The following is a 14,289-nucleotide window of genomic DNA, read 5'->3' on the forward strand; positions in this document are numbered from 1 at the left end:
CCCGCCCGACAACCATTTGGCCAAGTAGCTGCCAAGGAGCAGAGATAACTCAGACATAAAGCAAAACCCGCAGGCCTGCAAAACCACCAACCATTATGCCAACAGTGTGTAACAATTTTGTGGAAATAAAAACAGGAGCCCGCAGGGAATTAAATTAGTTCGCATTTGTATTGGCCATGAATCAGGGGCATGGAGCATGGAGCATGGAGGTTGGGAAATGGTCGGTCAAAAGCTGCCAAATACACTTGTCAACTTCAACCTTAACCGCTCGCTAAATATTTTGTTGAATTAATTGCGTGTCGCTGGGGGCTAATTAAATGGCTCGACGGCAGAACTAATTTACATGATCACGACACGCTAGCATATGGTTTGCTTTTTGCCACCTGCAAGGTGTGCAAAGTTCACTTGGCAATTAGCATTTTCTATGAGCCATTTCACCCGTTTCCTTTCTCGATTCCCCAATGTCGATTCTCGAATGCGGAAAGTGGCATGCCACGAAGGTCTGGTGGCAATTAGGCGTTCGTAATGCCAACTATATGGATTTTCACGTTCATATTCAATAAATGCAAATTGCGCTGCAATTATATTTAAGGACATTTCTGTCACGAAGGTCAAGTTTGACGTTATCCGCAATTCCGCATGTCTGCAATGCAAAAAATGCGTAGGAAAGGATAGCTCAATGGAAATAACAACGCATATGTATGCCAGTCAAATTGCCTGTGGTTTCAGTTTTTCATTTATGGTTGAAACAATGTACAAAGGGGTTAGTATTGGTATTAAATGGCTAATCCAGCTTGGCATCTATTAGGAAAATGAGTGAAATGACGCACATTGCGCGGGAGTTATTAAAAAATGAATGTTAGTACTGATGTTTTTGTATCATAATGCGTTTAAACTTCAGTTCTGCAAAGAACAATTTTAAATTTATTTTTCTGTTAATTAAACTTATTATTTATTAGCAATTCCCATCTAGACATCTTTATAAACAAAGATGAAACATCGATTTCTGGTATATCCTTGAACCCATTGTAAATTATAATTTATAATACCACTTCGTGATCAAATTGAGCTATATATTTCGAAATATTCGCCAACTTTGCCTTTCCGAAGCAATTAGGCATTTAGTCGGTTAATTATGAGCCACGCCCAGCCAGACACCTTTTCCTACTCGGCGGGGTAAAACTTTTAAAAACTCATTAATGCATAAATTCAGGGTCCTTTAAATAGGAGCCCCAAAAGACTCGAGGAGTCCATAAGCAGTTCGATTAGACAGCCGAAATCCAGTCGATGGCCAGTCTTCAGTTCCACGGCAACGTCGATGCGGACATCAGGTATGATATTAGCCTGGATCCGGCTAGGGAATCGAATCTCTTCCGCCTGCTAATGGGACTCCAGTTGGCGATGGGCACGAAGCCATCGCCGCGGTTACCCAAATGGTGGCCAAAGCGGCTGGAAATGATTGGTCAAGTGCTGGCCAAAGTCTATTGTTCCATGGTGATTTTCACCTCGCTGCATTTGGGTGTCCTGTTCACGAAAACCACACTGGATGTCCTGCCGACGGGGGAGCTGCAGGACATAACGGATGCCCTCACCATGACCATAATATACTTTTTCACGGGCTACGGCACCATCTACTGGTGCCTGCGTTCCCGGCGCCTTTTGGCCTACATGGAGCACATGAACCGGGAGTATCGCCATCATTCGCTGGCCGGGGTGACCTTTGTGAGTAGCCATGCGGCCTTTAGGATGTCCAGAAACTTCACGGTGGTGTGGATAATGTCCTGCCTGTTGGGCGTGATTTCCTGGGGCGTTTCGCCACTGATGCTGGGCATCCGGATGCTGCCGCTCCAATGTTGGTATCCCTTCGACGCCCTGGGTCCCATCACATATACGGCGGTGTATGCTACACAACTTTTCGGCCAGATCCTCGTGGGCATGACCTTTGGATTCGGGGGATCACTGTTTGTCACCCTGAGCCTGCTGCTCCTGGGACAGTTCGATGTGCTCTACTGCAGCCTAAAGAACCTGGATGCCCATACCAAGCTGCTGGGCGGGGAGTCTGTAAATGGCCTGAGGTTGGTATCTGTTCCACAGCAATTCAATTCAAAACTTTCTGTTTTTGCAACTTATTTTGTTTTCGTGTTACAACTTTAAATCAATTCAACTTTTATTCTTTGTTTTTTAGCTTTTAAGTTTTAATTAGTTAATACAAGTGCCTTTTTATTTTAGTTTGCTGCAAGAGGAGTTGCTGTTGCGGGACTCCAACAGGGAATTAAATCAGTACGTTGTGCTGCAGGAGCATCCGACGGATCTGCTGAGATTGTCGGCAGGACGAAAATGTGCTGACCAAGGAAATGCATTTCACAACGCCTTGGTGGAATGCGTTCGCCTGCATCGCTTCATCCTGCACTGCTCGCAGGAGTTGGAGAACCTATTCAGTCCATATTGTCTGGTCAAGTCACTGCAGATCACCTTCCAGCTTTGCCTGCTGGTCTTTGTGGGCGTTTCGGGTACTCGAGAGGTCCTGCGGATTGTCAACCAGCTGCAGTACTTGGGACTGACCATCTTCGAGCTCCTGATGTTCACCTATTGCGGCGAACTCCTCAGTCGGCATAGCATTCGATCTGGCGACGCCTTCTGGAGGGGGGCGTGGTGGAAGCACGCCCACTTCATCCGCCAGGACATCCTCATCTTCCTGGTCAATAGTCGACGTGCAGTCCACGTGACTGCCGGCAAGTTTTATGTGATGGATGTGAATCGTCTGAGATCGGTAAGAAAAGACTCGCTTCTCACAAAAACTAACCATTTAAGTTATAAAGACACTTTGATTTTCAGGTTATAACTCAGGCGTTCAGCTTCTTGACTTTGCTGCAAAAGTTGGCTGCCAAGAAGACGGAATCGGACCTCTAAACTGGTTGATATTTATTTAGCACATTAAAAACAAGTCGAGTAAAATGCAAATAATATTTGCGTTTCCGCGTACCGATGTTTGCTTAACATTTTGCAGCACAAGCAGACGTGGGTGCCACTCACATTTGGTGGCAAGGAACCGCCGCGAAAAGCGGCACTAAGTCCCATGTCTCTTTTGCCTTTGGCTTGTCACTGATAAACAGCTCCTTCTCCAACGATTTTCGGGCCAGAGTCCACGTTTTGAAAATTTAAGCAATTTTCAGGGCGATAATTAGATGCTCTTTAGATGAAATGAAGGTGTACTTGGGCTTATTCTACTACAATTTGTACCATTTAAAGTAATATCTAACATTTATTCATGCATTCTTATTAGTTTTGGCCGTTTAATTTGAGCACTAATAGCTTTTCAATGCTTTTCTATAGCATTACCAGTATTACAAGACAGAATGCTAAAAGGCCCCCAAAATATTCTCTTTGACAGAATTTTGAGTGCCAGCTAATGTACCCACTTAAAATGGTCGTTGCTGTAATGTCTACGCGTATCTGTTGTGCAAAGTTCTCAGATTTTGTAAGACGCCTAAAAGTCGACTTTAATTTTGCGATTGCACGTCGTACGCACACAAACTTATGGCAAAGTTTTCAACTCATTTGCGCTTTGCATTTTTCATTGTGTCACAGACACAAAATACCCAGACACCCACATAGCAAAAAGTTCTCTTTCTTTGCCCGCTGACTTGCTATAACTTTGGATCCGGGTGGATAAATGGTTGGCGCTACCGGGAAAATGGGGGAAATGCGAAATGGGGCATAAGGAATGAGGTATAAGGTGTGTGAATGTGAATGCGAATGTGAATGGGGGGCATTGCTACGTGTGTATTTATAGGGACTCATTTGTTTCAGTTTTTGCCGCCTACTTTGGGCACCCATCGCGCTTAGATGATTACCTTTTTGTTCGCTTTGTATTGTGCTTTTTGTGCTCGGTTCGCTCGGTTCGGTTTCGTCAGCGGAAATGCCTTTCACTTTCTCCACTTCCGCTTCCTCTCTCATTGCTAACTACCTTTATGCGTGTCTGCCGTGTCCGTAGCAGGACATTTATATTACACGATATTTGATAAGCGCACTGCACAGTTGAGCTTTCCTGGTCCGCAGACAAATGTCCTGCCATATTTCCCCCACAAATGCCACTCGATGCCATGGCAACGGGCAGCACGGCAGGCCATCGGCAGCGCAGGACCAAGGTCAAGCACACTGCCCAAGTGGCCGGTCTCCATGGTATTAGCTGGAAAAATAATGCATTCAATGGCAGGAGCATTTGCATCGCCCATCGGACAAAGTCCATAAATGGAGACATAAGCTGGCGCAATGATTGCCCGGATAAGTCCAGCCATCTGGAACCATTGGAGGCATCAGCAAGGATCTCTCTAGCTGGCATCATTAAAATGCTAATCAAAGGAATTCATTAATATCAATATTGGAAAAAATTATCTTTCCCGTTACGAATATGATTAAAAAATGGAACAATTTTAATTAAAGTTGCCCAAACACAAATACTTTAGTGATGAGGTAAAATGCCCTTTAATTATTTTCATTAAAAAAATCCAGTTGAGCTCTACAATTTATTTTATTTATTCATAAAAAGTGTACCAAAGGGCTTACATTTGCAGCGTGTAAATTGAAAAAGGATTTAAAGGCGCACGTTAATGGTCTTTAAATTCGTTTGACCCATTAGCTGCACATAAAAACTTCGAGGTGTGTGTAAAAAACTAATTTGATTTTAAGCCCAAGCTCCAACTGAATGAATTAAAGTTGAGTGGTTGAATGAAAACAAACACTCGCATCCAGGCTGTCGTCCTGTCGGCGAACTGGCATTGGGCCAACGAAAACTGTGTAGATGCCCGCATAGAATTGACAGGATCTAGCCGCAGGCATTGCTGTCAATATCCTGGCACTTTGGCCCCGCAGTCGACAACTTTGAAGTAGTAGGTATCCTGAAATTAAATTAACACAAAGGCATGCCGTGTCAACTTTTTCGGCAGTCAGCTGGCGGTATTTTAATTGAAAGCAATCAATATTATCGCCAGCACAAAATTCCAATCTATGCTCAAGGAAACCAACGACAGCTGGTGAGGATATTTCGAGTTCAAAACAGTCTAATGACCAGCTTAAAATTAATAAAAATCTACGCTGCAAACTTGCTTTAGATAAACCATCCACTTTCAACACATCAATTTAAATGAATTTGCAGGGAAACATTAGCTATTAGGCAGCAAAATGCAATTATTCGAAGTCATTATAAATGCCAACCTGAGCTGTGATCCAATGAACTCCGATTCAATTCACACCTCAGCAAGGACCACCAAGGACCCATCAGGCACCTGCCAAAATGCCATTCCATCGACATCATTATGGGTGGAGGTAATCTAATCAGGACAGACCTGCTGATGTCAAAGAGCTCGTCCGTTGTTTGCTAATTTCATTATTACTTCATATTACATTTGCATGCTGTCCGCAGCTGGGCGAGTAATTGTGAAATTCAGAGCCCAATTGCCTTCGGATTGTGCAACATGTCGCAAACGCAATGTCAGTCGGCAAACATAAAGGTAAATAGGGTTTTATGTGTGTGCGTGTGTGTGGCTGATGCTGTCACATAAATTGCAAACCATTCAGCCAACGGCCATTCGCCTGTGGGCGGAACAAAAGGACCTTCCCCCTGAAAGGCACACACACTCACGCAGAGCGAAACAAAACAAAGTCGCCCATAATTTCCCATTAAGGATTGCCGGTGGTGAGTGGATATCCTTGTTAACGGCTTCTTTACCAGCTCGGCAATTTGTCACGCACACTCAGATATGCTGGCTTTCAATTAGCTGAATGCAGATTTTCTTCCAGCCTTATTGTGGGTCTGATATAAAAACGATTAAATTGGTTAAAGTATCGAATATAAATAGTTGCAGCAAATAGGCACTCAAATTAGCTATGGAAATGGCTAAAACTAGTCTTTTATACTTAATCACGTTCTCAATATAACCAAAATGTTAAAAATCAAGAACAGTGTAATGCGTCTTTTGAGCCTCTTTCGAAATCATCCGTCTATTGTCAGCGCCTTGCCATTTGATTGGGATTCGACATAATGTGACTATAGTCCTTGTGAGTTGGCTCTTGTGGGCCTGTGGATGGATGGCTTTTTGCCGCAAAGCGGCTTTAAAATGTTGCAGAATGGCACGGCACTTGGCAAAAGGAACGGCATTGCAATTCAGCCTTTTTTTGCTGATGCAAAGAGCCAATCGAAATGGCCATAAAGTGCGCAACAAGCGACATGGAGCAGCATCTGGGCCATAAATCAATGCAATCAATGTATACAGTTTTCATGGCAGGTGGCATGATTTCCCCGCACTTCCCAGCTGCAATATAATATATATATATAGATATATGTATAGGATTGCATGTCCATTTGGTAGAAAGCCAATGGTAAATGGGAATCTGCAGCAACTGAGGCTTTTCATACCCTGCAGTTCGCCAGAAACTACACACAATTTGTTGGCAATTGAACATAAGGACTGCGAAATCCTGTTACACAATCAGACTTGCCACTCAAAGCCAAGTGGAACGCTAAAGCTGATTTGAGATTCTCATGCTGCTAATGCAAAACGAGAAACATATTTTCCAGTTGACAGTGCAGTAGTATTTGACATTAAGAATTTCGGAAGAATACCTCTTCTGTGTCTATTAACTTCAAATTTCTTGCCGAAAGCTAGTAGATATCTTAAAATTTATGTCACTAAGCAGGGTAGCAGGGTATTAGCAAGTCGTTGAACTGCGATTTAGTAGTGTTTTTTATACGGCAAACAAAAATATTTAAACACCAGCTACGGCTTCACTTGCCTTTGTTGTTTCGCTGATATGTGCGACCAATGAACAAACAGAATGTGAGTGGGTTTTTATCCGCTCGCCGCTTGATTGTAGGCCCGCAGACTTAAGTGCAACAACAGCCCCAGCCCGCTTTTCGCAAAAACCGCTTTTGCAATTGCAAATATTTGCGGAAAAAAAAGAACTATTATCACCCGCACCTTTGAGCTCGCACACATATGCATGCAGATTGGAAGCGCATGAAAGTGCTTCAGAGTTTCGGGAATGCTTTCCATGTTTTTTTTGTTGCCTACCCGCAGGCGCTTTTGGCCAGAAATTTCAAGTTGGCGGCGTTGTCGCTTCGCACAAAAACCGTTTATTATGGTAACTTTTTCTCAAGTGCAGGGGACCTTTTCCTTTTTTTTTTTGGTTTTTTAGCCAGCTTGAAGAGTAGAGAAGGGCCGAAGGGAATCCATTAAACGGCCTCTACGCTCTTTTCCGCGCTACTTTACGAGCCCTTAAAGCTGCAAATAAAATTAACAGACGCTGAGTAGTCGCAATTTTGACTTTGCTCACTTTTTACGGTTTTTTTTTTTACCCCCCCCGTTTAGAGCTGCTACTTTGTGCGGGGGATTTTCTGTGCGCATTCCGCAAAATTCAACAGCCTCTTGAAGTACAAAATTTGTGCCGCATTAGCGTGCATTAATTTGTCAAGTGGCCGGGCATAATTATCATTTTATCGTTGAACTTGTGAGGATAATGCACCAAGCTCGTTTCTGTTTGGCTTGTCTTTTAAGTGCCGCCCACACTGCAATGAAATGAATGCGGTCCACGCAGTCCAACTGGTCGTATACGCAATATTGTTTGAGTGGACACAACGTGGGCAACAGAAATTAAGTTTGAATTGCAGATGTGCCATCAGGCTGTCAATGGAAAATATTCTATTTCTGTTTCAACCATTATATAATGATGCATCAAGACCTGGATCACTACCAATTACGGGAATGGTTCTTGGAAAAAGGTTAGCAAACGCACAGCTGCTATTTCAATACTTCACACAACAAATATTTATAAACCTACCATTAATTTGCACGTTTCTTCAGCCGACTTAAATTTTAAAATGTTTTCAATTCAAAGAACGCTCGAAATGGAATATATATATAGTAGTAGCGAAATCAATGTGGCTTTCAAGGCAATTTGCTACTTAATTAAGTGGAATTCCGTATGGATATTAATGTGCGGCGGCATGGTTTGCATATTAGCGCTCCTTTGAGATACATTTTCCATCGTGGCTTCGATGGATTGATTGACTGGCAGCCCAATCATCATTACCATTTATATACTATACATTTTGCAGTGAGCATTTTCCGAATAAAACGCAGTGGCGAGCAATTTATGTAATGCACATTTAATACAAACCGAATACAATCAGAAAACATTTGTACAAATCATAAAACATTATAGCTAATATGTTTCACATATTTCTTTATCTACGTTTCAGTGTCTTTGACTTAGATTAGGAAGGATTCGCTATGGCTATATCATAAAATACACACTTATACATGGGGATATGTCATTTCGGGCTATTTAGATTTCTTATTAATATATGTTTTTTTTTTGTTATCAGTGAAAGCAATTTTGATTAGTTCAGCTTCTTATTGTTAAATATCCATGTCGGATTTGTTTTTCTTAATTCCTTTACAAATTCGAAAGTTTCGCTCTGTGGAAACCTTGGGTTTGAATAATAATAATCAAAAAATGCTCTCGGCTTTCCATTGTCCTGTTGGAGGTGTTTTGATAGTTAGTTATACAATAGTGTACATGTTCCATCTGTCGACAAATCACAAAACATCCCCATCAAGCTACACTACAATCTAATCTAATCAGGGCAGGGCTTGACGGGTTTTTCTTCGACTTCAATCATTCGATCCTTAGACTAAACACAAATACTAATACACAACTTGATTGCCCCAAGGGTGTTATTGTTGTTGTTGGTTGAAGTATTTACAAGAGTTACTTAGTCCATAGGTCAGTTTAGGTCCAGAGTTGGCATCTGCTAAACGCCACTCCTTATAACTACTGGTAAAAGCGTTTTGTCACAATGCTCCCCTTTTCTGATTTATCTCATTAAATCAGTGATAAATCAATCTACAATTTACAGTTTCTTAGTTAGTTTCTCAAATAGTACATAACTAGCTTTCAAAACATCTAATACAAATTATATTTACTGTGCTGTGTGAGTTTGTTTTAAATTCGTTTTGAACTTATACTATTGTGAAGTTCTTCTGGGTCTTATGTGCTTCAGACAAATGTTTGATGCCATGTGTTGAGTATTTTCTACTATCAAAACTTGTCTATTGTGTACGCTTTTTGCCGTTTAGTAACTACAAGAGCTCTTTAACTTTTTAATCAGACCAATAAAGTTGAACAAAACTTTTGCTAGTGGTCAGAGGAAAATAGTTGATATGATTTAAAAACCCCTAAAGGAAGATTTTCACGTTATGTTTTTGAAAGGTAAAAACAGTTCTAAAATTTAAGAATCGTATTAGCAAAGGGAAAACCGAACAAAGTTTTTAATAGCCGACTATTTACACTCTTGCATTTTGCGGTCCTAAAAATGAGTTGCAAAAACTTTGCCCAGGTATTTGGGCCACTGTAATGTTGCCCCCAAACGAGCATATGTTGCAGAATCAGCGGAAGGCGAGGTGATAGAGGAAACGGAAGTTGGGCTACAACCAGGTCCATCGGGTGTCTCTGACGGCCTGGCTTTGTTGTTTGCCCGACGGCCTGCCATTAAAGTTCAATGAAGTTCCCCGAGTGCGACACTTGGAGACTGGGCCGCGACCTGCTCCTGCCAAGGATTCAATGAAGTGGAAAAAATATTTCCGCCGGCGATAAAATTGCTATAAATTTCCAAGTGCCACGGCGGTTTCCTTATGTCTGTTCTCAGCATTTTCACAGCCGCCTGCTGTGCGAAGTTTCTGTGGGGGTTGGTGGGCGGGGTGCTACAAATTTGTCAGCAAAAATGGCACAAATTTTGCCGGCTGTTTTTGTGAGGTGTCATCGAGACTGAGTCTTTTGAGTGGCTGCCACTAATGGCGTCATTACCTATCATTTGCCACAACCCAAACCATCCGAAAGTGTACCGCTCATCTGGGACTTTAAAACTTGGCAGCACATTCGAAACTTTCATCCGGCTTTCGTTATTACAGTTGGCCCCTTGCTGTTGTTTGATGTCCTTCAGCCAGCTGCTCCGACTTCGTCTTCGATTTGGCCAGCAGGCTCTTTCCTGGCTGCCTTCTGGCCACCGGATTCTCCATTCACATCCTGGCCGTCAAATTCTTACGTGACCAGCTGAAATTTTTCATTTGGCCACAGAAATAAAACAAAATGAATGAACTTTTCAAATAAAAATAGCAATCTGCCGGTCCGACCACACAAACAAACAACAAAAGTCACAAATTGCCGGGGATTTGTGTACGTGTCGGTTCCTTTAATGGATACCGATGAAATTCTTTGTGCATTGGCGGCCAGCGAATTTGCCATAAATTTAATGCATAATTGCCAAAATGCCGAACCAAATAGCGTTTATCGATTGAAGTTTGCGAAGCGACATTGGCGCTTTTTTAGGAATTTTAAAAGTTTAACATTATATATACAATCTTTAAATTTACGTAGTGAATCTAAAAGGAATTTCGCGGAAAATGCTATCAAAAATCAACAGATTGACATGAACTTTCTGTGAGCCAGAACTTTGTCGATAACTGAAGAGCGTTGCTATAAAGTAAATGTGTTTGCCGGTATTACGTTGTTCGAAAGCAAACATTCCGCAATTAATTGCATCCTCACCGTTTGCTGAGTGCTGAGGGCTGAGGGAAAGGGTGGAGTTTCGCAAAGGAACCACCAGGGGCGAGTAGCATGCTCGTTATGCTGTTGTCTGTGGCCAGCTTAATCCCCGACCCTTGGCAATCCTGCGGGGATCCGACTCCACTTCAATATCTAATTCACTCGGCTCCACTTCTTACGCATGGGACATGTGTTTTCAATGGCATGCAAATTGAATTTGAAATTAATTAGAGGCACATAAGCATTTAAGCCCCAAGGACACACGTGTGAGCGGTGCGGAGTGCGGGTGGGCATTATCGTCCCTCCGAGATTGCGTATACGACACGTTGTGCGGTGGACCGCAGGGCGAAATGACCGGCCTTTGCCGTATTTATATGTCACTTGCCACTGCCACACTTCTTTTCAGAACGCCACGCACCGGAGCAGTGGAATCCTGAAAATCCACACTGGCGCACTTGTGGGTATTCGTCTTGAGTTTGCCCGGTTTAACGGGCGTCTGCTATCTGCTCGGTCGCCAGGCACTCGTGCTGGAATAGCGGCACAGCAGGACCTTCTTGAACGCCTGCCGGAACACCTTGTTGAAGATGGTGTAGAAGATGGGGTTCACCATGGAGCTAGCGTAGCCCAGCCAGGTGACCACATCGAAGACCCAGTGGCTGATTCGCTCCTCGCACTCTGCGCACACCGTGGGCAGGAGATTGAGGACGAAGAATGGCGACCAGAGGATCACGAACGTAAAGAACACCACTCCCAGCACCTTGGTGGCCTTCTGCTCCAGCCGGATGATCCTGCCGTGGCGCGAGGAGTTCCTGGAGATCACGCTGGAGTTCCGCGAGTGATGAGATCGCACCGTCTGCTGACGCTGCAACATGCAGGGCGATGATGTGGTCGTCCTGGTCTTGCCCCCACATTCGCCCGCTCCCTGGTAGTTCATGTTCTGGTGACTCCTCAGGGTGGCCGATCTTCTCAAGGGTGTGGATGAGTTGGAGGTGGTCGCTGTTTTGGTGGGCGTCAGCAGCAGGGATGTTCGCACTCCGCCAAAACTGCTGCCCCGCCGTCGGTGACGACTTGAATCCCACGTGACCACCGAGGCGGTCTTTGAGATGCTTAACTTTCGTCGGCCAGGACAGGGAGTTCCCGGAGCAGCCAAGTACCCACTGCCATCGCTCTGAACCGTCAGGGAGCTGCCCTGATTGTGAGCAGAGTGTGGACTGAGGGTGGAGCCAACTGTGGCCGGAGCTGCTCCTGCCGGTCCACCTGTCATGCCGGCACTCACACTGGAGGTCAGTGACTTCTTATTACCACTGCTGCACATGAGTAGCTCCATCTCGCTGGGCGAACTGCTCACCGCCGTCGTGGTGGTGGTCACTCGGAAGGCGGACGAAATAATCTTCACCTCCGCCGATTTCACACAATTCTGGAGCGGTCTGTCCCCGAAATACGGACAGGTGCAAACGGAGGGCAGCTGCAGGTAGTCCGACTGGTGATTCTGCCCGGCTATGTGACACTGCTTCGACTTCTGCGGAGGATCGAGCTCGGTGTCTGAGTGGCAGATCTTCGACTTTGTCTGCTGATCCTTCTGTTGCGCACGCTCCTCCTCCTCGTCGTCGTCGTCGTCATCGAGGCTCTCCTGTACAGTGGTGTGTCGCGGATAGAGTGCGTTCTTGGGCAGGCTATTATGGCGCTTGTGACGGCGCAGCGTTGACGTGGGCGTGTCCACATCCTCGTCTGCGTCCTCATGCCCGGCACGCTGGTCACGTCCTGGAACAGCTGACGAAGCTCTTCGTCGCTTCTTATACGCTCGCAATCGTTGGGAAAGCTGTGAAAGTGTCCTGAAAAGAAAAGAACTTTACTGATTAAATAGATACAACTTTCTATCAAAGTTAAAGTGCTTAACTTATTTAAAATGATTTCTCCTTTTAAAAAAAAGGTGGTTTCTTAAACGTTTTTCCTGAATCAAATTGAAGCAGCATAGCACAAAAGGAACCATGTGGTTTTAATAACGAAAATATATAAAATATGTCTATGTCATACCCCACCGATTTATTGATTTAGTACCCAATGCCGAGCCATTTTCTTTCACCATTTCTCCCCCCTTCGGCGTCGTACATTTTTAATTAAAATTGCGCAGCCAATTGGCAAAACTCTATTCGAAGGCGAGGTGCCTAAAACAATGCAGTGAACACTCGCTAACGGCAATTCAACAAAAGCCAGCACGCTTTGTGGTCAGCTCGTTTCTTTCACCTGTTTTGCCGGGAAGTAGGCAACATTTTTTGTGTTTGCTCTTTGTGGTTTACCGCCTCCTAACATTTTTCCTTGAGAGCTTTTCCTTTCATTTGCACTGTGTTTGTGGTACACTTGCAAAAATAATCCAATATTATTTACTATATTATATTAGGTATTTTACTTTGATTTAATGTAGTTTACTATTATAATTTTATATTATTAATTAGAATTTTATAGTATTAATTACAGAAATACTTAGCTCATATGTCTAGCTTTAATTTAAAGGTATATATTAATATAGATTTTTTTTCTGTACCGCCTCATTTTGCATTCATTTTAATAAAGCGCATAAATTTGCCAGCTGCCTTTGCGGTTTTCTGTCCTGCCGCCCGTTTTGCCCTGCATGCAAATGTGCGCCAACTTTATTTGGCCAAGACGGTGGGCGGCGGCGGCGTTGGGGGCGTGGTTAGCTGCTAATGAAGGCGTTAGCAGACAGAAGGCCAAGTGGCGGTGGCTGCAGGGAGGACAGGGATCGGGATGCACGGTGCTGCCAAGACGCAGGATAAGGATGTCAGCTCATTATGCATCCTTCGCGTTTTTGATTTGTGTGCACGAGACGTGCGCATAAATTGAGATGCGTTGGAACAGGGCTAAGCAATTGGGGAGTGGGATGGGGGGATTGGGACCAGCTACTCATTATGCAAGTGAAACAAAGCCGAGCTGATGCCAACTTTGTTATTGTTTCGCCCACAAAGGAATTAAACAGCCGCCAAGCTCATCAGGACATCGCAGGATACACCCTCCACATGCATATACATATAGTATATAATCTTATGTGGGGAAGTGTTGAGCTGATTTTAAATCCCCCAGTCAAGTTCAAAAATTAGAATATCGCCAGCATCATTTGTCAACTTTGCCGCATGAGACGGCAAATTGTGCAACAATTAAAAGCCACTCGACTTTGACCTCGTCGCATTTCTTTTCGTCCTCTGCCACTTGGCATCGCATCCATTGCGGACAAAAGGAAGCCAAATCCATTTTATTGATTGTGCAAATTCGTTCAACTGTCAAACAATGTGGCACATAGTGCCTTCAATACTCCACCCCGCCACCCATTTGGCTGAAAGGCGCACAGTCACAATGATATATGATATAAACGTGCATAAGGGATTGGTTAAATGGGAAAATATGAGCGAGATAAAATGTGCAGTCATTTCGCAAGTTGAGCTGCCTTTTATTCAAGCTTAAAATCGAACTGGGAATTTAAGATATCAATTTTCGCTATTGCAGTGATATTCGTTGCGAAAAATTTAAGCTTTTATTGGATTGATTTTTCAGACTAAATCCGATAACCAATTAAATCAAAACTAAATGCGTGCACAACAACAAATTGGATTGAGTGTCAAAAAAGGAGTATTTTTAGAATTTGCCAGGCACTTCCATAGAATTTCATATCATACG

At 43.6% G+C, this 14,289-nt stretch overlaps 2 protein-coding genes across 2 annotated transcripts in view; one reads left to right on the forward strand and one right to left on the reverse strand.

The window, feature by feature from the left end:
* The first annotated feature begins 1,012 nt into the window (after positions 1 to 1,012).
* LOC6728915 (putative odorant receptor 85e) lies at positions 1,013 to 2,910 on the forward strand. The gene is made up of 3 exons (XM_002104207.3): positions 1,013 to 2,075; positions 2,230 to 2,770; positions 2,836 to 2,910. Exons 1-3 carry the CDS (start codon positions 1,288 to 1,290, stop codon positions 2,908 to 2,910), a joined length of 1,404 nt encoding a protein of 467 aa, XP_002104243.1. The 5' UTR covers positions 1,013 to 1,287.
* A 5,235-nt stretch (positions 2,911 to 8,145) lies between these two features.
* LOC6739699 (dopamine D2-like receptor) overlaps positions 8,146 to 14,289 on the reverse strand; it is a 42,293-nt gene continuing 36,149 nt past the window's right edge. The window contains exon 7 of the mRNA XM_016172068.3: positions 8,146 to 12,434. Within this exon, the coding sequence (XP_016035602.2) occupies positions 11,102 to 12,434 (1,333 nt within the window). The 3' untranslated portion in view covers positions 8,146 to 11,101. The remainder of the gene's footprint in view (positions 12,435 to 14,289) is intronic.

The sequence above is a fragment of the Drosophila simulans genome, chromosome 3R (genome assembly GCF_016746395.2).
Source record: "Drosophila simulans strain w501 chromosome 3R, Prin_Dsim_3.1, whole genome shotgun sequence".
Lineage (NCBI taxonomy): Eukaryota > Metazoa > Arthropoda > Insecta > Diptera > Drosophilidae > Drosophila > Drosophila simulans.

What these genes read in the sequence shown, in the direction of transcription:
- LOC6728915 (XM_002104207.3), top strand. Translation starts at nt 1,288, where the DNA reads ATGGCCAGTCTTCAGTTCCACGGCAACGTCGATGCGGACATCAGGTAT. An exon ending in GAGTCTGTAAATGGCCTGAG is followed by an intron (nt 2,076 to 2,229) that starts GTTGGTATCTGT and finishes TTTTTATTTTAG; the next exon opens with TTTGCTGCAAGAGGAGTTGC. An exon ending in ATGTGAATCGTCTGAGATCG is followed by an intron (nt 2,771 to 2,835) that starts GTAAGAAAAGAC and finishes TTTGATTTTCAG; the next exon opens with GTTATAACTCAGGCGTTCAG.